We start from the raw sequence: 27,810 nt of genomic DNA, 5'->3' as shown, positions 1-27,810 counted from the left end.
CTGGTTTGGGTACCAAGAAGAGGATTGAGTAAAAACCCCTCCTGTGTTCCTCCTGAGGAACCGGGACCACAACCCCTTTCTCCCTGAGAGCCAATGCCGCCCCCAAAAGCACCGAGCGTGAACTGGCTTCCCTTGGCAAAGGGGTTGGAAGAAATCTCCGTGTAGGTTCCCCCCTGAGATTTATCCGATAACCTCGAGACGATTGAAAAGACCCAAGGGTCCGAGGTTGGAATGTTCCAATTGTTCCCAAAACTGTAGGAGGCGACCCCCCACTCTGAGATCAGAACTGGGAGCCTCCACCCCTTTATGCAGAGGATTTATCGTCTCCTTTTGACATTTGCTTTTTTTTCAAAGGCCCCAAACCTGGATTTGGAGACTCTTCCCTTACCGGCTGGGAATCTACCTATTCCCGCCTGTCCTTTTCTGGATGCTCCCCCTCGAAAGGAAGAGCAAAAAGCAGGCTGAAACACTCAAAACTTTGAGCCTGAAGTTTTTGCTGTGGTAGGAAGAAACTTACTCTTTCCCCCTGTGGCTTGCTTTATGATAGACTCCAGTTCGGAACCAAAAAACAGCTCCCCTTTAAATGCCAAAGGCTCAACGGCTTTCTTTGATTCACTGTCTGCATTTAGAAGGGGAAAAGGGGTTTTGGAATTGCTTCTGCACCAGATATATAGAGGTTCGTTGTTTTGGTCCCCAAATATTAGTTTCTGGGTTAGATTATGGTACAACCAAAGTTGGGGGTGCTGCCAAAGACAATAAGTGGGTACAAGAAAGAAAGACAGGAAAAGGATTGTCTTTTTTGCTGGCGCACTTTTAAAGATGCGCAGGTATATGTAACCAATATCTCTGAATTCTATTATCATGTAGTGTTCTAGATTGGTTACAAGCATTGCTCAGTGTGCTGAGGGAAAAAATGTCTTGTTTTACTTACCCAGTATTTAACCCCTCCCTCATGCACCTGGAAAATGCTACTGAACTAATTGAGCATCTACCACTATCTGTATGCACTTTTAAAGAGAAAGAGGAAAATATACGTAAAATTTACCTTTTATTCATATATGTTGTTAAAACCGTTTAAATGAAATTTTAAACCAAACCATTAAAGTATACATACATTAAACAGTACAATAAGATTAAAAGCACGTGTTGTGTGGTTAATAGTATTGTTCAATTTTGCTGCACAATGCCCCAATGTTATTGACCAAAAAATATATCTCAAATGCTGTCAGGACAGTGGTGTTATATATGAGCTTGTACCATACTGCTCTTTTGAAAAAGACTGGAGAGAGTAACTCTTCCGTTTGGCACTTTTAAATATATTGCTCTATTTGCAGAAAAACTGCATTGGCAAATGTGTAGTCCGAAAAGTCTGTATTGACAAATATAATTCTTTATTGAGACTCTCTTTGCTGTGCTGCTCTATTTGCAGACAAACTGCTTTGGCAGCTCTATAGTTAGATGTGTCTATATTGACAAATAAATGGTTTTTAGACACAAAGTCTCATTGAATGGCAATTTTATTGCTTAATTCGCAACAAAGTTATTGGTTCAAAGAAACTGCTTTGGCAGCATATGTGTTTTATTGCTGCTCTATTTGCAGTTGAGCAATATTTGCATTAATCTCATCACTTGCTCTTTTGTGAACTCGATAGGTTTTAAGTGTCAGAAACAGACTGATTGGTAACTTGGTACACGGGCAAAAAGTGTTTATTCAAAGAAACTGCTTTGGCAGCACACGTATTTTGTGCTGCTCTATTTGCAGATATATACCATTAAATATAATCTCATCAGATTGCCCGATTGTTCCTTCAAATAGGGTTAAGTGTCGGGGAAGAGGATCTCTCTCACTTCTGTTTGAAAATTGTGTCCGTATAATAAGACAGCATTGTGTATATATTTAAATTTTTGTTATTGCACATCCAAGTATTGTGTCAATAATTGATGGTACTGGGGACTTATTTTAAATAGCAGTCTGTGTAAGGTATAATTCCCTTAATTGTGCAGATTTAAATTGGTATTGTTATATGAGATAGACTGCTAGCAAAGCTGGGAGCATACTCTATTTGATAGGGCTCCGTATCATGTGTAGTTCAGTTTTCGGACTGAACAGGTTGGCACACTTGTATGGGGCTGAGATTGCCACATTTATTGTACATGCAATAATTTGATTACCATGCATCAACGTATCGCTAGTTTAATACAGTTTTAAGAAATAGCGGTAAATGTTTCTGGAGATTAGAGAGCTAGCAATTTGCGCATATGTGTGGCAGTCTGATTGTCACACTTTGCTATATGGCTGATATTATTTGAGAATCAGCAATTAGCACATCTATCCAATAGGTTTGATGATTTCTACATGCAGCCAGTGATTTTATTGTGAATACAATTTGGCTGTTGGTGCGTTTTTACATACCATACTTTGCTGGGTTTTGCTAATATATACACATGCAAATGGTGTGATAATGACTGTACTTATTTTACACCTTTATTGGTGAATTGTAAAGCGTACACATACGTATAAATTGATGTGCCAGAGACTGGTTATTACACTGCGCCTTTATTGGTGATCCATAGGACGTGCACATAGAAAGATGGTTACACTCCATGCTCTATGGAATGCGGCTTTTAATTATTTATTTTGCTAGCGAGTGGCATGTCTATGAAATATTCTGATTGCCGCGCTAAGTAATTATTGATATTTTAGCCGCTTAGAGGACTGGAGGTTAGTGTGTATGTGCAGTAATTTAATTATCACGCTTCTAATCAATTGAGGGATTGACGGTTGGCACATCCATCCAATAAATTTGATGGTGTGTGCATACAGCCAGGGATTTCTTTTAATTTATTGGTGTATTTTCTGCTGGGTTTAACAAGTATGTATACACCTACAAATGGTGTGATAATGACTGTACTTATTTTACACCTTTATTGGTGAATTGTGAAGCGTGCACATACGTGTAAATTAATATGCCAGAGACTGGTTTTTACACTGCGCCTTTATTGGTGATCCATAGGACGTGCACATAGAAAGATGGTTACGCTCCGTGCTCTATGGAATGCGGCTTTTAATTATTTATTTTGCTAGCGAGTGGCATGTCTATGAAATATTCTGATTGCCGCGCTAAGTAATTATTGATATTTTGGCCGCTTAGAGGACTGGAGGTTAGTGTGTATGTGCAACAATCATCATTGCAGGGGATGGCGATGCCAGCCGCCATCCCCCGCCATCCGTACAGCGAGAAGGGGACGCGCGCGCATGAGATGCGTGCGCGTCCCCTTCCGACGGCGCTTCTCTCACGTCACCGCCAGCTTGTCGGCGGTCACACGGGGTCCCCACTGCCTCCCCGCACCCCCCCCCCCTAACCCTGTCCGTCTCCCTGAAGCGGAGACGGACAGGGTTCCCGTCGCCCCACTGACGGAAACTGAGGCGCGCGTGAGATGCACGCGCGTCTCAGTCAGATAGCAAATCGGGCTGCTGGCGGATCGCCAGCGGTGACGTTCTGTCGATTCGCCAGCAAAGAAGAGCCTGGCCCCATCTGTACTTAATGTTGTGTCCAGAATAATGCAAAATTAGCCTGTTGCACACATTGAAACAAAGTCATAAGACCGGCCGCAATATTGGCAAATATACAAAGATATGATTTCTGTCAATAGATCTACACGCAGTTAGAATTACCATACATGGACTTGTATGTCCTAAGGAAAGATGGGTTATGACGTATTATTAGGAGTGTCTGCCCAAATCATCATAAGTTATAAAACTAGCCACAACCGCACCCAAGTCAGTTGTCCTGTGGTGGTCGTGGAGAGTCAAGCGAGAGGAGAGCAGGGATCAGGGAGCCGGGAGGTGAAGATGTCTGTTCATGTGGTATTGTATATTAAATTGTAATAAATAATTATGTCTTATAAATGGTTCTTGTTAAATGTCCTTCTTTCATCAGCATTGCAATAGCACTATGTGGAACAACCACGCTTCCACAAAGCCAACGGCAAAAGTACCACCGTTTTCCAGGTGAGATACTTCATATCCACTGACATCAATGGCTCAAAACAGGAAGATTAAAGGAAAGACAAAACCACATCCAGACTCCATGGTGCGGTAGGCGACACAAAAGGAGGCTCAATATGAAGAACCCCTTGGAGAAAGGTCTGCACCTCCGACAAGACCGCCAATTTCTTTTGAAAAAAGATGGACAGGGCCGAAATCTGGACCTTCAAAGAGCCTAACCGCAGGACCAAATCTAAAAAAACCTTTCTAGGCTAAATACTGCTGCCAGAAAACCTTTTTCCTCAAACCAACCAACATATTTTCTCCAAATATGATGGTAGTGAGCCGCTGTTACCGGCTTCCAGGCCTGAGTCATTGTGGAAATGACTGACGCATGAAGGCCTTTATGAGCTAGGATCTTCCACTCAACCTCCAGGCCGTTAAACGAAGCCGCCTTAAGTCCTGGTAGACTTGAGTGAGCAGATCACCTCTGTGAGGCAGCATCCACAGATCTTCCACTAACAGAGCCTGAAGATCTGCATACCACGCTCTTCTTGGACAATCTGGTGCCACCAGAATGGCTTCCACCTTTTGATTTCTGACTCTTTAGTACCTTCTGAAAAAATGGAGTCTGGAGGCGACTCAGAGGGAACCCGACAAGGCTTTTTGGGGCACACTGATAAACAATATGAAAATGAAAATGAAATGATGTCTACATATTAAAATGTAACTTTTAATGATTCAACACTTAAAATAAAGGTTTGGTTCATCCCTCCACTTTGAAGGAATAAATCAGAGAAAACCCAATTCAGTGGTGGGTTTATAAGTATATGCAGCGAAAATTTATTTATACATCAACTGTTCCTCTAAAAATAAAATAAATGAAAAATCAATAATTTGACATCTGAATTTTTTTATCGTGGAGGAAAATAACAGTTATGGTGGCGCAGGACACACCTCCTTAATACCAGAAAAAGATGAAAATGCTGGGGGACAGTGGACAGAGGATCAGGAGATGGGGTGAGAGGTAGTAGAAACAGGGATTTTGTACTTACCGTAAATCCTTTTCTCCGAGTCCACAGGTGTCACTGGAGTTACACTGGGGAATAGAAGGCGACCACAGGGAGCATGGGCACTTTAAAATAATTAATCAGTGTGACCAACTCCTCCCCTTCTACTTCCCCTCCCAGGCAGTCATAAAGATCGTGCCCGAAAGGGAGCAGAAAGATATAACACACATCCGAGAGGAGGTTCATCACAACATAACATCATTCAATACGTATAGAAGAAAAAGAATATATATATGAAAAAACAAACACACACACACAGAGTCAAACCAGACGAGACAGGTGTGTAATAACCATGTTTAAATAACCCTGACAAGGAAAAACTCCAGAGGTTACCCACAAGGAACCTAACACTGAACATAACAGGTGGAGAACAGCGCTGAGGTGGGCGTCCAGTGACACCTGTGGACTCGGAGAAAAGGATTTACGGTAAGTACAAAATCCCTGTTTCTCCTTCATCCACTAGGTGTCACTGGAGTTACACTGGGGACGTCCCAGAGCTTTCAACCCGGGTGGGTGACCGCTGAGATCCCCTTAAAACAGAGCGGCCAAACTGAGAAGCTGGTGCCGCAAAGGTATCAAACCTATAAAAGCGCACAAAGGTGTGCCGACCTGACCATGTCGCAGCACGACAGAGCTGTAGCAAAGAGACCCCACGGGCAGCCGCCCATGAAGGACCCACCGATCTGGTGGAGTGCGCACCTATGTTAGTAGGAGGCGTCTGAGCCTCAGCAAGGTATGCCTGACGAATTGTCAGACGGATCCATCTGGCCAGCGTTTGCTTTGAAGCTGGCCATCCACGACGCACTGGGTCGTAGGTAACAAACAAGACATCCGTCTTGCGAAGAGAGGCCGTGCGAGAGACATAAATCCGCAGGGCCCTCACCACATCCAAGGACCTATCCTCAGGTGAAGCCTCTGTGAATGCTGGAACCACTATGGGTTGGTTCACGTGGAACGCTGAGACCACCATTGGAAGGAAGGAGAGACTGGTACGGAGCTCCGCTCTGTCCGGGTGAAACTGGAGGAACGGTGAGCGACAAGAAAGCGCCCCCAGTTCCGAAACGCGTCTGGCCGAGGCCAGAGCCAAAAGAAGAACCACCTTCCAAGTGAGATATCGAAGATCCACCTCTTCTAACGGCTCAAATATCGATGACCTCAAATATCTGAGGACCAACTCTAGGTCCCAGGGAGCCGTAGGTGGATGAATAGGGGGCTGAAGCCTCAACACCCCCTGGAAAAAAGTGTGGACTTCCGGAATGAGAGCTATACGTTTCTGGAAAAAAACTGAAAGTGCTGAAACCTGCACCTTAAGTGTATTCAGTCTAAGTCCAGAGTTTAACCCCTCCTGTAAAAACAGGAGCAACCGAGCCTTCTTGAACAGAGTAGAGGATACTCTGCGTCTTTCGCACCACGCCACATAGGATCTCCAAATACGATGATAGTGTCTGGAGGTGACTTCCTTCCTGGCCCTCATCATTGTAGGTATCACCGCCCTAGGGATACCTGCATGTCTCAAGATGGACCTCTCAACAGCCACGCCGTCAAATGTAGACGTCCTAAATCTGGGTAGATGAAGGGACCCTGACTGAGGAGGTCCTCTTGAAGAGGTAGCGGCCACGGCTCGTCGATTAGAAGATCCGTCAGGTTGGTGTACCACGAGCGCCGGGGCCAATCCGGCGCTATCAGAAGCGCTGTTACCCCCTCCCTGCGAATGCGCTGTAATACCCGAGGTATCAGCGGAAAGGGAGGAAAGAGGTAAACGAACTGGAATGGCCAAGGGGCGACCAGAGCGTCCACCCCTGCGGCCTGAGGATCTCGAGTCCGCGCGAAGTATGTTGGGAGCTGGAAGTTGTGGCGGGACGCCATCAGATCCGCCTGCGGACACCCCCAACGATGTATTAGGGACTGAAATACCTGAGGGTTGAGGCACCACTCCCCCTGGTGGGCATGTTGCCGACTTAGAAAGTCGGCCTCCCAATTGTCTACTCTGGGGATGAACACCGCTGACAAGGCCTGAGCATGGTTCTGAGCCCAGAGGATGATCCTGCTTACTTCCTTCATCGCCGCCTTGCTCCGAGTGCCGCCCTGTTTGTTTATGTAGGCGACGGCTGTGGCGTTGTCGGACTGAACTCTGATTGCTCTGCTCCGCAGCAGGTGTCCCGCCTGCATTAGAGCATAGTAGACTGCTCTGAGTTCCAGCACATTGATGGAGAGTAAGCTCTCCTGCCTCGTCCATAAACCCTGGAATTGGTGTTCCAGCGTTACCGCCCCCTAGCCTCGAAGGCTGGCGTCTGTGGTGAGGAGAGTCCACTCCCATATGCCGAACCTCCTGCCCCTTTGCAGGTTTTCGGAGTTGAGCCACCACAGCAGAGACAGACGGGCTCGAGGAGACAGGGTCACCCGCTGCTGAAGATGCAGGTGAGACCCTGACCACTGGTGAAGGAGAGACAACTGGAATTGGCGCGAGTGGAAGCGGCCATATTGTACCGCCTCGAAGGAGGACACCATCTTCCCCAAGAGTCTGGTGCAAAGGTGCACCGTTACCTGTGGCCGTCGCAAGACCGACCTGACCAGGACCTGCAGGGACTGAACTTTGTCGGGCGGTAGAAAAACCTTCATCTGCTGGGTGTCCAGAATCATCCCCAAAAAGAGAAGACGTTGGGACGGCTGTAGCTGAGACTTTGCAAAGTTCAGAATCCACCCATGACTGATGAGAGTCTCCTGGGTGAGCCGTATGTTGGACAACAGGGCCTCCCTCGAACGATTCTTCAGAAGAAGATCCTCCATCATCACCGCCATCACCTTGGTGAAGACCCTGGGGGCCGATGAGAGACCGAACGGCAGGGCCTGGAACTGCCAGTGTTGTTCCTGTATAGCGAACCGGAGGAAGGCCTGGTGAGGAGGCCAGATGGGGATGTGCAGGTATGCGTCCCTGATATCCAAGGATACCAGGAACTCTCCCTGTTCCAGTCCCTGAATCACCGACTGCAGGGACTCCATCTTGAATTTGACCGCCTGTAGTAACGGATTCAAATCCTTTAGATTTAGTATAGGCCTTACCGAGCCATCCGGCTTCGGCACAAGGAACAGACTGGAGTAGTATCCCTGAGTACGCTGATCCTCGGGTACTGGTATCACAACTCCCGTTGTCCGCAGCTTGTTGATTGCTGACAACAGAAGTTGCGCCTTGTCTCCTGAGACTGGGAAACCGGTCTTGAAAAACCTGTTTGGAGGGACTAACCTGAAATGGATTTTGTAACCCTGGGTCACCAGATCCCTTACCCACGAGTCCTGACAAGACTGCAGCCAGATGTGACAGAAGGACAGCAGTCGGGCCCCGACTCTGGGATCCCCCAGATGAGACCGTGGACAGTCATGCGGCTGGCTTGGAGGACTTGGGCTCCTGGACAGCTGCCGAAGCGCCTCTGCCTCGTCCTCTGGAGCCTCTAGATGGAGCTCCGCCTCTGGAACGACCTCTGAATCTGGTCGTAGGCCGAAAGGACCGAAAGGAGGGCCTTTGAGGGGTCCTGCGTGTAGTTGGAGGAGCCGCTGAGGGAAGGAAGTGGGACTTACCCCCCGTTGCTTGGGAGATCCACTTGTCGAGCTCTGGCCCGAAAAGAACCTCCCCATTGAACGCCAGGGCCTCCACAGCACGCTTGGACTCTGCGTCAGCCTGCCATTGGCGTAACCAGAGAGCTCTGCGAGCTGATATAGATAAGGCCGAAACCTTGACTGCAACCATGCAGACGTCAGAAGAGGCGTCTATTAAATAATTGGATGCCTCCTGGATCTGTTCAGCCAGCTGAACAATAGAAGCAGGATCAGAGCCCTCACGGACCTCTGTTAGGATCTGAGAAGCCCATACCCCCATGGCTTTATTTACCCAGCACCCGACCTGGGCCGGACGCTGAATAATTCCAGCTGCTGAAAAAATGTTCTTAAGGGTTACCTCCAACTTACGGTCAGAAGTATCCTTAAGAGTGGTTGCACCCGGCACCGGGAGAACCGTCTTTTTGGACAGTCGTGAGACTGAAGAGTCCACTACTGGAGGAATCTCGACCCTCTTTCTACCCTCTGGTGGAAGAGGATAAGCAGCCAGAAACCTCTGAGGTACCTGGAATTTTTTATCAGGATGATTCCAAGCCTGCAATATATGTTCATCCAACTCCTCCGCTGGGGGGAAGGTGGGTGACTGCCTTTGTCTCTTTCCAAAGAAAGAAGGACGAGCAGGAATGTCTGTGTCATCTGACACCTTGCAGGCAACTTTTACCATATGTATAAGGTCCTCCAGACCTGGAGTGGCTGGGGCCGGCTCTTGCGTAACTAACGCCTGAGCCTCAGGTTCCACATCATCATCATCATCATAATTATCTGGAAGGGCAAATTCGCCCTCCTCCAGATCAGGCATATCATCATACTCCCCAGAATCCCCAGAGGGCTGTAATACCCTTTTCCTGAGTAAGGTAGGGGGATTTTGCCTAGAAGATGAAGCAATGGCGCCCTCTGCTGGTGTCAAGGCCTTTATTAAGCTCTGCACAGCAGAAGTCAAGGAAGCCTGTTGAGTTCTGGAAGTCTCTCTGTCCTTTTGAGCTGCAGAGAGCTCGCAAGCTAAATGAGACATCACATCAGCTAATTGTGATGCCCAAACAGGGGTATGAACGGGGGACTCTGGAGCTGGGGGTAAAGCAGCGCATTTATCACATACAGAGTCTCCCTCCTTAGAAGGTGTAAATTTAACAGCACACTTCTTGCAAGTAACCCTCTTGGAGCTACCCCCTGCCATGGTTCAACAGAACACCCAGCAATCACCACACACTACCAGACTGATCACAGATAGTAGGTATAGGATAGGCAGCAATATATTATGCTGGAAGGGAGAGACAGTGAAAGTAAAAGAGCTGACACAGAGCTTTGTACAGCGCTATGGCATATACCTAGGAGCGCTATAGCTCTAATTTTGAGACACAGCCCAAACTGTCTCCACCTAGCTCTAATCCCCACTGTAACTCACAGACCGGATAGAGCGTTCAGCAGGACGGTCACCAGGGGACAGGAATCGCCCAACTGCAGTCAGGATAGATCTGCAGTGCAACTGTGGAGCCTCCAGCAGCGTGTTCAAACGGCGCCAAATGTCCAAGATGGCCGCCGCGACTTGCAGGAACGCTGGGGTATGCCACGGCCTGCTGGGAAGTACCGCGCGGTAACTCCGCCCCCCGCCTGGCAGCTCCGTCACCCATAATGGCGCCAGGTTTAAAAAACCAGAGTTGGTCACACTGATTAATTATTTTAAAGTGCCCATGCTCCCTGTGGTCGCCTTCTATTCCCCAGTGTAACTCCAGTGACACCTAGTGGATGAAGGAGAAAAAGGATAATGGTCATGCATAACTCCCACAGCGCATTTGCTTCTGCTGTTATGGTGAGCTACAGCACCGACTATTCCCTGTTAGTTCCCCAGACAGGTACTGGGTCGGCCCATCACTGTTTAGCTTCTGGGTTCGGATGGTACCAGGCGATTTCAGTGAGGTATGGCTGTAGGTGAATAATGAGAGAGCAACGCTGATCCGAAGTGAGCTGGAGCGTGCTTCTGCTGTTGGCTAACCCCTTAGAGTCTCTCCCTGTTACCATGTAGGCATTGCAGGGAGGTAGATTCTGGTGATGCCAATGAGAGAGTCACTTAAAGTTAGGATTGTGGATAGGATAGTTGGTCGGATGTATTAGTCTAGACCCCGCTTCTGCTGTCCACAATCGTACACAGTATAGGATTGTGGATGAGAAAGAGGGGGCAAGGCAGTCCTCCCTTGAATGAGAAGAAAAGATAGCGTTACGGTGAGTTGCCTGAGTTGATATAAGTAATAGTTACAAAGGGATTGGAGAACATTTGAAAAAGATGAATGTACCCTCAGTCCAATCAAAGGCTAGTGTTCTGGGTGTCAGGGTTTAATTAATCTGACCACCCGGTTCACCCCGGGGTTTGTTTAAACACTGTTATTGAACAGAACATTGGCGGTTCACTCTGAGGTTAGGTTCATATACAGGAGGTTCTGTTTCGGGGTAATTGTCACCCTGAGACAGTCTCCACACCCTGAGACAGTCTCTTCAGTTATACAGTGGTAACAACAAAATTGGCATATAGTTCACTTAGAATAAATACTGTTGTGATAGTAGATGGCGGTAGGTGCCGTGGTATCAAAAGATGAATATTAGCATAAATAAGGCAACGAGAGCTTGTAGAATCACATTTAGTTCTAGTATACAGGCAAGTAGCATAGTACACAAACGGGCGATATAAAGTGTGCATTCACATAGAATATGATGTTGGCTGTATCCAGTATGAGTACGATATTTACCAACAGTTTGAATAAGATATTCGATATTTGGGAGAAAAAAAATCACCTGCTGTCTGTGAGGATTAAGGCTATGTCAGCACAAACCACATATAAAGTGGACCTTTGAACTCCACCTTTCAGTATTGGTACAATATGCGTCCGATGTTTAGGAGTGCAGAAAAAATAATGATCGTAAACAAACAACCATGCACTAATCAATCTGCACGATGAGCTAAAACGTGTACAGGTATCTGTCTTAAATAATGCAAAGTCAAACACCATATAGCGTATAAGCCTCTAGGTAAGCCACTCTAAGTGAACTGCCCCAACTATTGCTGCCTGTAATGGATAGAGCTGTGTCAGTTGAACATCAATATCTAGACCCTCAATATCATCAATTGACATGTAAAATGCTGGTGCACTGCGTGACCAGTGCTGTAACGGATAGTACTACTTGATGAGGGGGTGCTGGCAGGCTTCTGCCTGCTTTTACCTTAAAGCTCGCAAAGCGGCAAAGTGCCTGACGCCGGGGAGGCGTGTCGACCGGTAATCCCCAAGGAGTGAAGGAATGGCAGGGGATATCCCCCTTCAATGGGGGAGCTGGCAGGCTTAAACCTGCTTTACCTTACTGCCGATGAAGCGGGCGGCAGGTGCCGGAGCGGCGTGTCCGGGGTGAAGCAATGGAGAGGGTGTCCTCGGGGAGGTGTGTCCTGCGCGTCAGACACGTGTTTCGCTATGACGCTTGGTCACTGACGCGTGGAGGAGAAGGGGGGAAGCCCGTCTAATGATGGAACTGTCAGCCAATCAATGGGCAGCGCCGCTGATTGGCATCTAAAGCAGCCAATCAGAGGCGGCCGGTGCGCGTATCATACAGTCAGTGAGTCATGTAGGTTTTCACTGTTAAATGTAAGAGGTGCCGTGCCGGCATGTGTGATGGGGACAGTCAGATGCGAGTGGTTCCTCATAGTAGGATAAAGGTGACAGTATTAATTAGCTGCCTAAATGCCACGTAATAACGTGCAATAGAATTGGCCTGTTGCCGAACAGGGACCAGTAAGAGATGGGGGACGGTAAATGTTATCATAATGTGTGATGCTGGAAAGGAAAAGCTGAAAACTGATGATAGCCCTCGCGTTGGAAATAAAATAAAAATAAAAAAGGGGCCTGGAATGGAGAATAATATTGAAATGAGTTATATTGCCCAAGTGAGAGGGGAAGAAAACCCCATTGCCAGGATGGGGTCCGTATGATAAAAGAGGGGGAGTTTACACTAGTTGCCGACACACATCGTGACACAAGTGGTGCATCACATTATTGGTGCGGGGTGGTGTCCGTGTAATAAGTCATGTAGCTGGGACAGCTAATGCCTTTATAACAATGCCATCCTGCTTGGCCTAATAGTGGGCAAATGATGTCTATCTGATTACCTTGTACAATTGCATGAGGGTAATGAGGTTAATGTGATGGAGGGATAGAGTGGCAGAAATTCCCAGGGACGTGGACAGGTGTTGCCATCCATATGCCATGTCGAGGGGATAAGTTATCCCTGTTATTGGTGTGTCCTATGAGGGCCTAGGACTGGCTTAAGGTGGTAAATCATTGGGAAATATTGAGATGAAAAGAAAAAATGGTAACACTGAGCTTAGTGGGTAGAGCTATATCCTGGAAGGAGAATTTTGCCTAGAGATAGCTTAATCTCACTTACCAACATAGGAACAAAATTGGAAGTGATAGATTATATATATATATATATATATATATATATATATATATATATATATATATATATATATATATATATATATATATATATATATATATGTGTGTTATTCAATTTGACATTCAAATGCACTGTTACCCACAGTTATAAATACATGAAAGCCATGGTTACAGCTGATCGAAAACACCACAAGGAAGCTAAAATGCGGTGACCTGCTGACTTAAGTGTCGCAGAAAGCCTTGTATAGAAAGGGTTATATAAGGTTTGAGAAACTTTAAAAGTTTGAAAGGGTGGGTGAATGGAAGGTTTATTGTAAGAAGGCACTAAAGTTGATACCCTCATTGAGGCCATTGGGTGCAAGTGTCCCTAGTTGAAAAATCCACCAACTTTCTCTTCTGAGTAATGCTTTGTTGATGTCACCCCCTCTTCAGCCTAGGTCACCGCCAGTAACGGTGGAAACAGGTCGAAGGACCATGCTGTCGTGGCGTTGAGGGACTGAACCTGCACAGCCCGCTGTTGAAGAAGCGACTGAGCCTGTAGGATCGCATAATATACTGCCCTCAATTCCAGGACATTCATATGCAGTTTTTACTCCCACAGTGTCCATTGACCTTGGAAGGTCCTGCCCTGCGTCACCGCTCCCCATCCTAACAGACTGGCATCCATCGTTAGGAGAATCCAATCCTGGATCCCGAACAGGGCCATGAAGCCACCACAGGAGCGATTGACGAGCTAGAAGCGACAGGAAAATCTTCATGTTCATCAAAAAATGTAACCCTGTCCATTTCCTCAGCAAGTCCAATTGGAATGATCTGGAGTGGAACCTCCCGAACTGGACCACCTTGAATGAAGCCACCATTTTTCCCAGCAGCTGGGTACACTGATGAACCGACACTTGAGACTTGGTTAGAAACTCTGAGACCAGAATCTGAGTGGCACACACCTAGTCTTGAGGAAGAAACACCCTTTGTTCATCGGTGTCCAAAATCATTCCCAGAAATAGGAGATGACGCAACGGCACCAAGGATGACTTGGGAATGTGGAGTACCAAACCGTGGTCCGATAAGATCTGCCTGGTCATGAGAATATCCTGAATCAGTACCTGTTCCGATTTTGCTTTGATCAGCAAATCCTCCAGGTAAGGGATGATGTTGATCCCTTTACTTCTCAGAAGAACCATCATTTCTGCCATCACCTTTGTAAAGATGCAAGGCGCAGTTGACAGACTGAATGGTAGTGCTCTGAATTGGAAGTGCTCGTCCTTCAGAGCAAACCTCAAGAAAGCCTAATGAGGAGTCCAAATGGGAATATGCAGGTAGGCGTCCTTCACGTCTAAGGACGCCAGAAAATCCGCCTCCTCCAGACTCGCTAGAACTGCCTGCAGGGATTCCACCCTGAATTGAACACCTTTAAAAAAAGGGTTCAGAGCTTTTAAATTCAGAATGGGCCGTACCGAGCCGTCCGGTTTCAGTACTACAAACAGGTTTGAGTAAAAACCCCTGCCCCGTTCCTCCACTGAGACCGGCACTATGACCAGTGCTTTCTCCAGTCTCTGTATTGCAACAATAAGGGGTTCCCACGGAGGGAAGACTGAGAGTCCTGACCAGGTTCCTCATCATCCCCATTGTCCAGTGAGTCGGTGTCAGAATCATGCAAAATGGTGGCCGAGGTGCTATTGCGTGACTGACCCGGGACAGGGGTGATCTACCCTAGCTGCCAGGACCGTTAAATCCTGCTGCACCTGGTTGGTCTGCGCAGTATTTGCAGCTAAATGTGAAGACACAGTCTGTAACATAGCCTTAAACCCAGCAGCCCACTCAGGCTCCCGAGAGCCTGAAAGAGGTGTACTACAAAGCTCGGGTGACAATCCATTAGGCTGTGGAGACATGCATTGTTCACAAGTAATTTGTGAAGTGGACTGACGCACAAATTTAGTGCTGCAAATAACACAGGTCAACTTTCTCACCATGCTGGAAAATGTACCTTTCCCACACACACAGAAACACACAGTTGAAATAGGATATAAATCAATGTGGAGTGTTAGAACACTATGTGTCAGCTTCTAACACTAAAATATGTGTATAGCTCAAAAAGCCCGTGGGGAAGCACTCAGAGACACTGAGAGGACCAGTACACCCCAAACCCTAACTTGGTTGAGTTGGTTATAAGCATAAATACCTAAGTAAAATGCCACATGCATTGAGTGCACAGAAGTAACACACAATAAGCGCGTTTTAGCGCTAATAAACACTTGCTTATCTGCTGCAAATATTCTCTCTTCAATCCCCACCACTGAGGAGCTGACAGGCAGTAATGGCGCTGCAGAGGAGAAGCAGGAAGCAGTGTTGGCACCACAGAGAGCTTCTGGTCCCACTCTGAGTAAGCCCCACCCCTTATAATGGCGCTGGCTTATAAGTATTAATTATACTGGCGCCTGCTGTGTTAAAACAGAGTTTTTAATGGGGACTGCCACCAGTCTGTGGCAGAGGCCCCGCGACGGCCGTCATCTTGCCGCACAATAAACCGGGGTACCCCACTAAGGGAACCCTGGTGTCTGCTCACCACAGATGTCTTCGGACTTAGTCTGGAGTGTGCGGCATGCTGGGGGAGTGTAACGCTGCAGCGCAATGCCCGCGATGACAGCACCCTCTCAGGACAGTGGTCCTGCAGCAGGGACAGCTTGGTACCTTAACAGGCCTGCAACTTAACCCTTCTCCTGACTTCCCACAAAGCAGGAATGCTGTAAAGTCCAACACAGCAAACCCAAAAATAAAAAATAAAAGTAAACTGAAGACAAACTCTCTGGAGCTCCAGCAGTGTGCATCCTCTCCTGAGGGCACATTTTTCTAAACTGGTTCGTGGGCGGGGGATCAGAGGGGAGGAGCCAGTACACCCAGTTCAAAGTAATATATGTGCCTGTCTCCTGCGGATACCCTCTAATACCCAAGGTCTTAAGACGTTTCCCAGTATCCCATTAGGACGTTTGTGAAACCGGGGATTCTAGTAAGGAAACCTCCAGATATCTCTTGAACTGTATCTTGTACCCTGCTCTTATTATTTTTAAAACCCATTTGTCTGTGGTTGATTTTTCCCAGGCATCTCTGAACTGTAGCAGCCTGGCTTCCACCTTTTCTGGCCTGGCGTCATTTTGGGTTTTGATGAGAGAGAAATCTGCCCTCTTTTTCTTCTTTGGCCACGAAAATTCGCTCTTGAATTTGCCCAGACATTCCTCCTGTAATTTCTCCCTGGTCTATAGGTTCTAACATGCCTATAGTCTTGAGGCCGATACCTAAATACCCTATTTGAAGGGTCCTTCTTCACAACTCTGTCCTGAGGTAACCAAACTGACTTAGCCCCTGACATTTTTGTGATAATTTCATCCAGTTGTTGACCAAACAGATAACTGCCTTGAAACGGTAAAGAGTAATTTATTCTTAGACTGGACATCTGCTGCACAAGGCTTTAACCAAAGAGGAATTCTGGCTACTGAATTCACAAGAATTCAACAACTAACTGAATGTTCTGTATTATTTTAAGCAAGTCTGACCTTTTAATGCTGTCCAGCATACCAGATTCTAACTCCTGGCACCACCCTCTGAGCACTCTTGAGGTGACCGCCATGGCTTCCGCTGTTGTTAAATTCTGTTTTCTTAACCCCAATATCCGTCTATCCACTGGGTCTTTAAAGATATTAGCGTCCTCTAGAGGTAGTGTTTTTTTAGAGATAGGAGCTATAGCTGCATCCACCTTAGGTGGTTATTCACAGGTGAGGACCTGCTCCTGTTCAAAGAGATACATTTTAACTAACTTTGGAGGTACAGTGTCTCTTATCTGGATGCTTCCATTCACCTGTTATAAAGTCCTTGAGGGACTGGGATAAAGGAAAAAAAAAAAACTTTTCCTTTCTTCTTTCTATCCTTAAACAATAAATCCAGCAATTTCAAATCTTCCTGGGAGTCATCAATATTAAGGGACTTATATATTGAAGTCAGCAAATTCTCCAAGTCTAGATTAAAATCTGAGTCTGCCTTATCCTAGAATATGTCTTCCTCACAGTCAAATCTCTCGGGTCCTGCCACCGATTCGTCAGCAGAGACATCACGCAAGACAATCCAGTTCCTTTTTGTAGACATCTATGCCAAATCCTCCTTTGTAACAAACGTGTCTGCTAAGGCCAACTTAAACATAACTACCAGATCACTCATCTGTCATAGGGCAGTATTCAATGAGAAAAGTTCTCCGTGTTTTGTGGAGAATTTGTGCTTTGTTCGCCTTGGACGGAGCATTTTGCTCTCCAAAAGCGAGCAACCCTATTCAATGTAAAATATTCTCCGTCTTTCTAAGTGATTTTCTCTGTGTCTCTCAGTGTAGCAATTCTCCATCTTTTGATGGGGAGCTGGAATATGAACCTTTAAACTAAAAGGTTTTTTTTTTTTAATTTTGGTGTCAAAAAATCAGTTTTTTTTCTGTGAAGGGGCATGTTATTTTTATTCATGTGCTTATAAGCACATGAATATATATTTAATAAAAAAAAAAAATTTAATTTTTTTTTTTTTTACACAGTGCAGCCAGCAGGGGGCCGGAGCGCTCGAGCTGCTCATTACATATTCATATATTCACTGCACCCGATCGTTAATATGCACGATCGGGTGCAGTGAATACTGGGTCCCCCGCTGGCTATAGGGGGGGGGGGCAGCCTGGGTCCCGGAGAGCCCCCCTCCCCTCCACATTCCTCTGGAGCAGCCAGGGAGACTAATCTCTCTGGCTGCTTCCGTCCCCCGGCTCCCTGTCAGCTCCCTGCCGCGGACGCTCGTCCGCTGCAGGGGTTAAGACTCGCCGCGAGTGGCGGCGAGTCTTCAATACATTGAATAGTGGGAGCAGGAGGCTCCGGAACATGGAGAGTGCATGGAGAGCGAAATAAAACGCTCTCCATGCACGGAGGACTTTTTCATTGAATACTGCCCATAGAGGTAACTGCTGCAGCATTTTGCAGCCCTCACAAAAATTTCCCACATGCTTGTCAGGCAATACTGTATAGCAAAGCAAACATTTTGCAAAGTGCAACTTCTTGTGCTTTGCCTTCAGATCCCCTTTATCCTTTCTGGTTTCGGACCTAAACCACAGAATACACTGCTTACTATAATTCCTTCTTTATTCCCTTTACAGTTACTACCCAGAGGGGGAAGAACCCACAGTTGATTGTTGCCATGGGGGAGGTAGAGGAAATGTATATTAATGTAACCTGCAATGGGCAGGGACTAGTGTGAATTATTACAATATTCACTGCCCAGATTTGTGCAAATGTAGTGGCCCACTATAAATTATACTAAATCTCTTAGAAATAAACCTCTGGTATGCTTCCAGACTTTACTTTTCTCCTCTTCCTTGATACAATGTACTCACTTTTGGGTGCACCACCAACATATTGATATTGACCGCAAGCGGCACAAAACTATTAACTTTGGTTTTCCTATCATTATCTTCTAAATAAACTATAGATAAATGTTGATAAACTAATGTGCGGCAACACAAACCTCCATTTTGACAATGCTTCCAGAGTTGTCTAAAGCTGGGCAATGATCTACCTACCTACTGTATGTAACTAATGGAAATTGCATACATATTTACCAATTGGCCACCTAATGGGTCGTCCTGGATGTCACAACTGGGCGGTAACGGTGCCCACTTAGTTGAGATGTCAGTCACAGAAAGCCACCCTCCAACAAGGGTATACAAATCATCCGTACAAACAGCTAGATGCACCAATTTATCTGTAGATGTATTGCACAAGGCTGATGCAATATTGCCATTATTTTTCTGCAACTTCTCTAATACCATCTGACTCAATCACAAAACCACTTTTGTATGTAAAATGCATTTCAGAAGAAGAAAATAAATTGCTCATGCACATTGCATGCCCATGTGAGCAACCTGATCTGAGCTTGAACACAAAATTGTCCAAATAATATAAATTTGAGAACATAATGTCACTTAAAGAGCAGGATATGCCTCCATGGGGTTCCTTCATTTGCTAGACAAATGTGCTTTGCATATTGTGCTTTACCTTCATTTATATATTTACATATAACTAGATAACACAACAAAGGGGTATTTAAGTATTTTCTGCATGCAATTTTTCTGTCTAAAAATAACTGTTTTGAGGCCAAAACAACTGTCACAATTCCATTGTTGTTTGTGCGCACAAGTGGCATCCAAATAAGTTTGAGGTGCGAAAAACGGCTTAACATGTCTAAGTCCTGCTTTGGGCATCCATCAAAATGCCTCCAGAGGCTCAAAAAAAAAAAAAAGTGACCTCTGTGGCTGTTGTGCGCACGAACAGCAGAATAATTGAATTGCTTCTAGGGTGGCCATGATCAAAACAATTGAGTAGCCCCCTTTGAAAGATATTGAATTGAAGCCTTGATACTTGAATAATGTAGTTACTTATTTTCTTGACTGAACATCAATATTCTGTTCATGTACCAATATAATAACACAACTCATAAAAGTACTACTTAAAAATATTATAAGAATGCAACAGTGCTCGTTAAATAAATGTTAATATAATATGGGACAGGCAGAAACATTTAGTTTGCTTGAAGACTGGGATCTGAGGAATACTGTAGTACACAGGTTCTCAAACTCGGTGTTCAGGAACCCACACAGTGCATGTTTCGCAGGTCTCCTCACAGAATCAATCGGAAGTGAAATAATTAGTTCCACAAGTGGATCTTTCAAAATGTGTCAGTGTAATTAATGCACCTGTGGAGTGACATGGAAAACATGAACTGTGTGGGGTCCTGAGGATCGAGTTTGAGAACCCTGCATGATATATAACAGCTGTGTGTGGTAAATGCATACAGATTAATGGGAAACCCATTGATTATTCAAAGGGCGAGATTCAGCAAGCTGAAAATGCCGTAAAAACCCTGTTTTCGGGGTTTTTTACCGCATTTTCATATGCAGCAAAGCCCCATTGCTGGGGCTTCGCTGTGGGGGGTTACGCCAGTTCCTATTTGGCGTAACCCCATGGAAGCCTATGGGCTTCCCTTCGCGTCCCCCGCTGCCCGCCGATCTGCGCCGCACCCCCCTCACCTGTGTCCGGGCAGCCTTCTGCTGTGCTGCCCGGACCAATGATTTCCTCCTGCTTGCACCACTTCTGAGTGCAGGGAGGAGGAACCGGAGCCCTTACAGCTGTGTAAGGGTTCCGGCAGGGAGGGAGGAATCCGGTGCACATCGCCGGGCATCGCTTTTGCGTTAATAATCGCATATGTTAGTGCATATGCGATTATTAACTATGCAAATGCCGGCGATGTGCACCGGGTATTATTGCTGAATCTCGCCCAAAATATTAACTTTAAAATGTACATGCTCCTGCAATTCTGAATTTGTAGATGACAGTGACATCAGGCTACATACTCATAAAAGCATTCCAAGTGGTGGACATATCAAACTGGCTGAACCATTTTAACACCTGTGCTTCAGACAGAAACTCTAGCGCTCTTTAACCATTCCATCAGACAGAAATGCCAAAAAAAAACACGCAAAATCAGATATCTATTTCCCCCAAAAAATAGGACACCAAGGCACGGAAACCATATCATAAAGTACTTCAAAAAGTATTGTGCAAAATGTTTTGTATCAAGGATACAGTTCAAGCCACACCACCTGTAAAATCTGTGACCATGATTTACAGTTACAGCCTAGGTAAGCTTTTAGGTTCAAAGTAGATGTACAGCCATATTACCTTGCATTTTCTTTAACTTTGCTTCCAGTTTCTTCTTCCTAAAGGGAGGTTAACAACTTATTAATACATTCAAAAGCACTACATATCTACATATAAAACATAAAAGAAGAAAATGGTGCTCACTCTAAATAAGCAAAAAGCAGACTATTGCAATAAGAGAATCATGGACCTAATTTCTCTTAAATATACTGCAGAACAAAATATTCAACCAAATGCAAAAGAGCAAGGTAATCATAATAAATTATGCACAACTGGATGGTCTTTAGCCCTTTGAGTGCCAAGTGAATATGTCAAAAAAAAGTGTGAAAATTGGCAAGCATATATTTTTATTAATCATAATTACCTGTAACCTTATATAGGAAATATAATCTTTTTATTTATATAACAAATTTAAGCAATGCTGGCATTTTTAAAGAATAATTTGAAAATCTTTCATAGATGTTGGCACTCATAAGGTCCATACACACTGGGCGATTTTGCCCAGTGTGTATGGGTAGCTATGATCGTTGTCATCGCTGGGGGGAAAGCTGCTCAGTGCATACACTGTCAGCAGGGGGGGTGTTCCATAGTGCAGCGCTATGGAAAGTCTTCCGCAAAGCTGCTCTTCTGCTGGTAATGCGTAAACCCCTGGGGCAAACGCATTCGGTGAGTTTCACTGTTGCTGGGCTGTTTGCATAATGATGGACAGGGAGGGGTCGTCGCAGGGGTCCGCCCAGCACTTTATGACCGCGCCCACAAATCCGGTAAGCGCTCCCATAGAAAAGCTCTTTCTTCTGTGCAGTCGCATGCGAGCGGATATGTAAGCGTACACATCCATTCGCATTGTGTCACGGGGATTCACTCTGCTGTGGGGTAGCATTTACCTGCAATATGCAGGTCTGAATTACCCCCAAGTCACCTATGGTCATGCATGGATGTACTTAAAACCAGAACCATTATGGAGTGTTCCATTGTGATGGATACATTTACAAGTGAAATCTGTAATACACAAAGATATTTTGTGTTTTATCTTAAGTGAACTTCAACATTAAGTCTGAAGAGGAGGATTTCTCCCTAGAAAACTGAAGGAAGTGGACTATTTTGGTACTTGTGTAGTTTCACGGCACCAGATAAAATCGCTTGCGATCCGATCGCACCCGATTTTCATGGAAAAAGGGACCTTTCATACCCCCACTATCCAACTACGCATGGAGTTGATTTTATATAGTGTGGCGAGCGCAGCGAGCCATGGAGCCCGAAGCGTGGCGAGCCCCGCGGATGACGTTACATGTATTGCGCGCCACAAGGGACGCGCAATACATGTAAACTAATCCGCGTCCCATCGCGGGGCTCGCCACACTATATAAAGTCAACCCCATGCATAGTTGGATAGTGGGGGTATGAAAAGGTCCCTTTTTCCATGAAAATCAGGTGGGATCGGATCACATCGTATCGCATGCAATATTTTATCTGGCGCCGTGAAACTACAAAAGTACCAATATTTTTATTTCTGTTACATATAAAGCACATTACCACACCAAATACACCACCATTTTAAACAGTTGGTATTCAAATAAACTGTCACTTTGCTCTATTAAGGGGCAATGTAATAGTTTTTTCTGCTAAGGTGACAAGCAGAAACATGCGAATAGTCCAACTATTTACACGTTTTCTTTATTGCAGCCAATAGTTTTAGTAGCTTTAGTCACTTTATGCTAAAACCAGTCTAATAAAGTTGCAACCATCACTAAAAGTAAAGGGAGTCCAGAGCAGGTAAAATATTTCACTATCAACCATGTCTAAAGTGACAGGTATGCTAAAAATCGAATCCTCCCTTTGGTTTTAACAATACATTTGTGCAGTAAATTAGATGTCTCTAGGCTTCTTTGTTTTACAAGCAAGGACCGGCTAGCTCTGTGAAGCAATAGATGGCTAATGATGGCCACACATCAGACCAACTTTCCTCCAACCTTCCAACTAGTTGGTTGGTTGGACTGAAAATCTGGTACTGTATGGGGGCAAATGCCAATAAACAATTTGCTCACAAACTCAGGAGAATGGACAAAAACATTCAGTGAAATTGTTTAAATCAAATAGGTCCAACTATAGTACATATTCTTACCTGTTAATATGCTTTCCTCTACTCCACCATGGCAGCCACTAATGGGTCAAGTCCCAGAGGGTAGTATACTGGAAAGGAAACAAAAAAAAAAAAAAAAAAAAAAAGAACACTGGCCCTTATATAAGCCCCTCCTAAACAGGACTCAGTGTTTTGGTTATAAAGCATAAATCACATAATAATACATAATCAATGGGAAGGGAACTACGCTGCCATGGTGGAGCAGAGGAAAGCATATTAACAGGTAAGAATCTGTACTTTCCTCTACCTCCCTATGGCAGCCACTAATGGGTAATACCCAAGCAGTTATAGTCACTGGGTGGGATATAGTACATATAAATAGAGTTTACCTCACCGTAATACATACCAAAAGAAAAAAAAAAATATATATATATATATTTATATTTATATATATATATATATATATATATATATATATATATATATATATATATATATATATATATATATATATATATATATATATATATATATATATATATATATATATATATATATATATATATATTTATTTTTTATTTTATTTTTTTACACAACGGCACTAAGTACCTTACTGCCGAATTTTGCATCTGAAGATGCCGCCACATCCACTCTATAATGTCTTGTGAATGTGTGCATTGACGACCAACAGGCCGCTTTGCAGAACGTGTTTTTTTTTACACAACGGCACTAAGTACCTTACTGCCGAATTTTGCATCTGAAGATGCCGCCACATCCACTCTATAATGTCTTGTGAATGTGTGCATTGACGACCAACAGGCCGCTTTGCAGAGCTCTTCTAAGGATGCTGATTATTTCTCTGCCCATGAGGCTGACATTGCTCTGGTTGAATGGGCTTTTAGGCCTACAGGAGGTTGTTGACCTCTAATTATGTAAGCTTCAATGATGGCTGTTTATCCATCTGGACAGGGTTGCTTTGCTGGCCCCTAGCCCTTTATTTTTTCCTTCCGTCAAAACGAACAGTCTCTCAGTCTTTCTATAGTCTGTTGTTCTCTCTAGGTACACTTTAAGTGTTCTTACCACATCTAATTTATGTAACCTCTCTTCTTTAGAATTGGTAGGGTTTGAGCAAAAGGATATGGAATGATGAGACCACTTTCGGAAGAAACTGTGGGTTGGTCCTCAGTATCACCTTTTCTTAGAAAAAATTCAAGAAGGGTTGTTTCACCCATAGAGCTTGCAGCTCAGATACTCTTCTGGCCGAGGTAATCGCTATCAGAAATACCACTTTGATCGTTACCATTTTAACGCCACTTCATGAAGAGGCTCAAACGGCGGATCCACCAATGCGTTAAGTACCAGGTTGAGGTCCCATGGTGCTAAAAGATTATGGAATGATGGCTTAATACATTTTGCTGCTTGGACGAATCTATGTATCAGCCAATTTCCAGTCAAGCATTGCTGATAAAGCTGAAATTTGAACCTTGATAGAACTTGTAGATAAGTTCTTATCTAGCCCAACTTGAAGAAACTCCATTACTGTGGGCAGCTCTCTTGGGAGTTTTCTAGTCGACCTACAGAAGGGAACATATTTTCTCCATACCCTATGATAGGTCTTTGAAGTTTACCCTTTTCTCGCTTTAAGAAGGGTTCCCACTACTCTCTTTGAAAACCCTCTTTTTACTAACAACTGGGTTTCAGTAACCATGCCGTTAATGTCCTGCTGGGTGGTTGAGCTTGCCATATCCCGTTCTGACCGATCAGGTCGTTCTGATCCAGTAGTACCCAGGGATCGCCATCTTCATCAGCTTGGGAAACCAGGCCCGTCTCGGCCATTATGGAAGGACTGCAATTACTGTTGCCTTCTCTTTCTGAATCTTGTCCAATAATTTTGCTATAATTGGAAAAGGGGGGGGGGGGGTAAACACATACACCAGAGTCTCTTCCCACTCGACCGTCAGTGCGTTTGATTGCTCTGCTTGTGGTTCCCAGTGTCTCAAAATTAATCTCCATACTTTCGAGTTCTTCCTTGTGGCCATCAGGTCTATTTTGGGTAATCCCCACATCTCCACTATTTCTTGAATATTTCTGGTGCCAACTCCCATTCTCCTTGTTTTAACTGATGCCTGCTGAGACGGTCGGCTTGCCAGTTTTCTTTGCCTGCAACAAACATCGCTACTAGGCTGTTTACCCTCTTCTGCCCAAGTAAAGATCTTTGCTACTTCTGTCATTAGCTCTCAGCGACTTGCTCCTCCTTGTTTGTTGACATAGGATACTACCGACTGGTTGTCTGATCTTATGATTATGTCTCTTCTGGCTAATGAGTCTTGCAGATGTTGGCACGCCATAAACACTGCCCTTATTTCCCTCACATTTGAATGTTTTTGACTCATTTCTTGTGACCAGAGTCCTTGGGCTATGCGATCTCCACATACTGCCCCCCAGCCTGATTGGCTAGCATACGTGGTTAATACTACTTGCTGCTTTACTGCAAACATTCTTCCTTGATCCAATCTTTGTGTGTGAGACCACCAAGCTCCTTTTGATAGTAGGATGAACTGATTTTTGTTCTTTCCATCCCCATCCCACTGTGTGAGAAAACAATTCTGTAGAGATCACATGTGAAACCTGCCCCATGAGACGGCATCCAGTGCTGCTGAGATCAGACCGATGACCTTCATAAAGTCTGCCGATGATGCTCCTCTTGTCTTGCAGCTTGACCACTTAGCTGATCAGTTTCTTCTTCCTGTCTTCTGTCAATTTTATTGTCATTGAGAAAGTGTCTATTGATACCCCCAGATATTTCACTATACGGGAAGGACTTATTTGACACTTTCTTTGATTTATTAACCATCCATGATCCTCCAGATAATGCATCACCTTCAGCGTGTATTCTTTTGATTGCTCCGGTGTTTGGGCCATAATCAGAACCTCGTCTAAGTAAGGCCAGACCGATATGTCCTGTTGTCTTAAGTTGGCGATTAAAACTACCAGTACTTTTGTAAAGGTTCTGGGTGAGGTGGCCAATCCGAAAGGAAGAGTGACAAACTGATACACCTCTCCTTTTAAACAAAATCTTAGAAACCTGTGATGTCCCGGGAATATGGGGACGTGTAAGTAGGCATCTTGTAGATCTATAGTTGTTAAGTACGCTCCTCTTTTGATATCTGGTAGAATCATCCTTAGGGACTCCATATTGAACCTCTTTACTATTAAGTAAGAGTTCAGCCTTCTTAGATAAGGATCGTTCTGAAACCTCCGGATCGTTTTCTGACGACGAAGAATCTTGACTGCCAACCTTGAAGTTCCTGCTCTTTTGGCACTTTTTATCTTCTGGCGAATCATGTTGGTTAGGCTGGTTAATAAGGCTGACCTTTCTTCTGGATCTTTTGGTATAGGGAACTCCGTTCTCCAAGCCCCTGGGTGTTTTACTAATTCGATCTTGTATCCATTCTTTACTATTTCCAACACCCATCTGTCTTCGACAGATTGGGACCAGACCTGCCCGTACTCGAGCAGCCTGCCCCTAACTGTCACTCTGGCGTCATTGACTGAACGGTCTAGAGGAATATCTTCCCTCTCTTCCCCTTTGGCCACGAAAAAAGTTCCTGTTACCTGCCCATGATCTTCTGTAACTTCTCCCTGGCCTGTAGGTTCTTGCTTCTTTGAATTCAGTCTGCTGACATACAAAAGGCCTGCCTGAAAAAAACGTATTTTACCTTTATGTAGCGGGAGCCACACCGACTTTCCTCCCGACAGTTTTGTAATAATGTCATCTAGTTTCATGCCAAATAAGTACTGTCCTTGAAAGGGCAAAGATATCAATTTTTGCTTGAGCTGCGTATCCGCTGCCCATGGCTTCAGCCATAAAGCACGTCTAGCCACAGTTGCTGTGGCGCCCATCCTGGCTGCCAATTTCACTACATCTAATGATGAGTCATAGACTAATTCGACGGCGACCTGAATATTTTGCATTACTTTTATCAACTCAGATCTTTTGATCCCATCTAAGGTATCCGATTCAAGGTCCTGACACCAGGATCGAAGCACTCTTGATGTAATTGCCATTGCTGAAGACGCCTTCATTGCCGCTCCAGACGTAACCTGCTGCTTTCTGAGGCTAACCTCAATTTTTCTCTCCATCGCATCTTTGAAGATGTTAGCATCTTCCAATGGCAACGTTGTTTTTCTGGAAATTCTTGCAATGGCTGCATCCACTTTTGGCGATTCCTCCCAACATTTAACCTGATCTGGTTCGAAGGGGTACATTTTTGCGACTTTCAATGGCACTGCCACTTTTTTGTCCGGATGTCGCCACTCCTCTTCTACCAACTCTTTAAGGGTTTTTGAGAGGGGAAACATTTTCACCTTTTTCTTTTTATCCCGGAAGAGCAAGTCTTGTAACTTTTCTTCCTCTTTAGTCTCTTCAATGTTAAGAGATTTGTGTATAAGGGCTAGAAGGTTCTCTATTAATACCGGATTGAAATCTAAATCAGTTTATCCTGATATAGCTCTCCTTCCTCCAAGTCATCATCTTTAATGCCAGGGCCCTCTGCAGAATCATCTGATCCCTCCGATAACACAGCCCTGCTTCTTTTAGCAGACATTTTCTCCATGTCTTGCTTAGTAACAAATATGTCAGCCGATGCTGTTTTTAACATGCTAACCTGATCTGTCATCTGCGGTAATGTCCCCTGCTGGGCTATTTTACACGCCTCACAAGTGGAGCCTACACAGTTGTCTGGTAATGCTTTGTCACACAAAGTACATTTTGATGGATGAGGTTTCTTATGCTTAGCTTTGACATCCGCTTTTCCTTTGCTGGTGTTAGATCTAAAACAGCATATATAGTAGTCAAGACCTGCTCAGTACAACACAATATACACACTCCAAGTTCCTG

At 44.8% G+C, this 27,810-nt stretch overlaps 1 protein-coding gene and 1 pseudogene across 3 annotated transcripts in view; both read right to left on the bottom strand.

Annotated features, from left to right (window-relative positions):
* Nucleotides 1-27,810, bottom strand: part of ICE1 (interactor of little elongation complex ELL subunit 1) — a 365,848-nt gene that overhangs the window by 259,648 nt on the left and 78,390 nt on the right. For 2 of the 3 annotated variants that reach the window (XM_083188304.1, XM_083188305.1), the window contains exon 8: nt 20,852-20,889. In XM_083188304.1, coding sequence (XP_083044430.1) covers nt 20,852-20,889 — 38 coding nt within the window. Of the gene's footprint in view, nt 1-20,851; nt 20,890-22,952; nt 23,250-27,810 lie in introns of those variants that run through there. The other variant, XM_083188306.1, reaches the window with a different exon arrangement.
* LOC146006096 (5S ribosomal RNA) lies at nt 10,477-10,595 on the bottom strand (annotated as a pseudogene).

The sequence above is a fragment of the Crinia signifera genome, chromosome 5 (assembly GCF_055691185.1).
Source record: "Crinia signifera chromosome 5, ASM5569118v1, whole genome shotgun sequence".
In the NCBI taxonomy this organism is placed as follows: Eukaryota; Metazoa; Chordata; class Amphibia; order Anura; family Myobatrachidae; genus Crinia; species Crinia signifera.
Note: the sequence above shows the minus strand (reverse complement) of the source record. Positions and strands in the feature narration are given on the sequence as shown.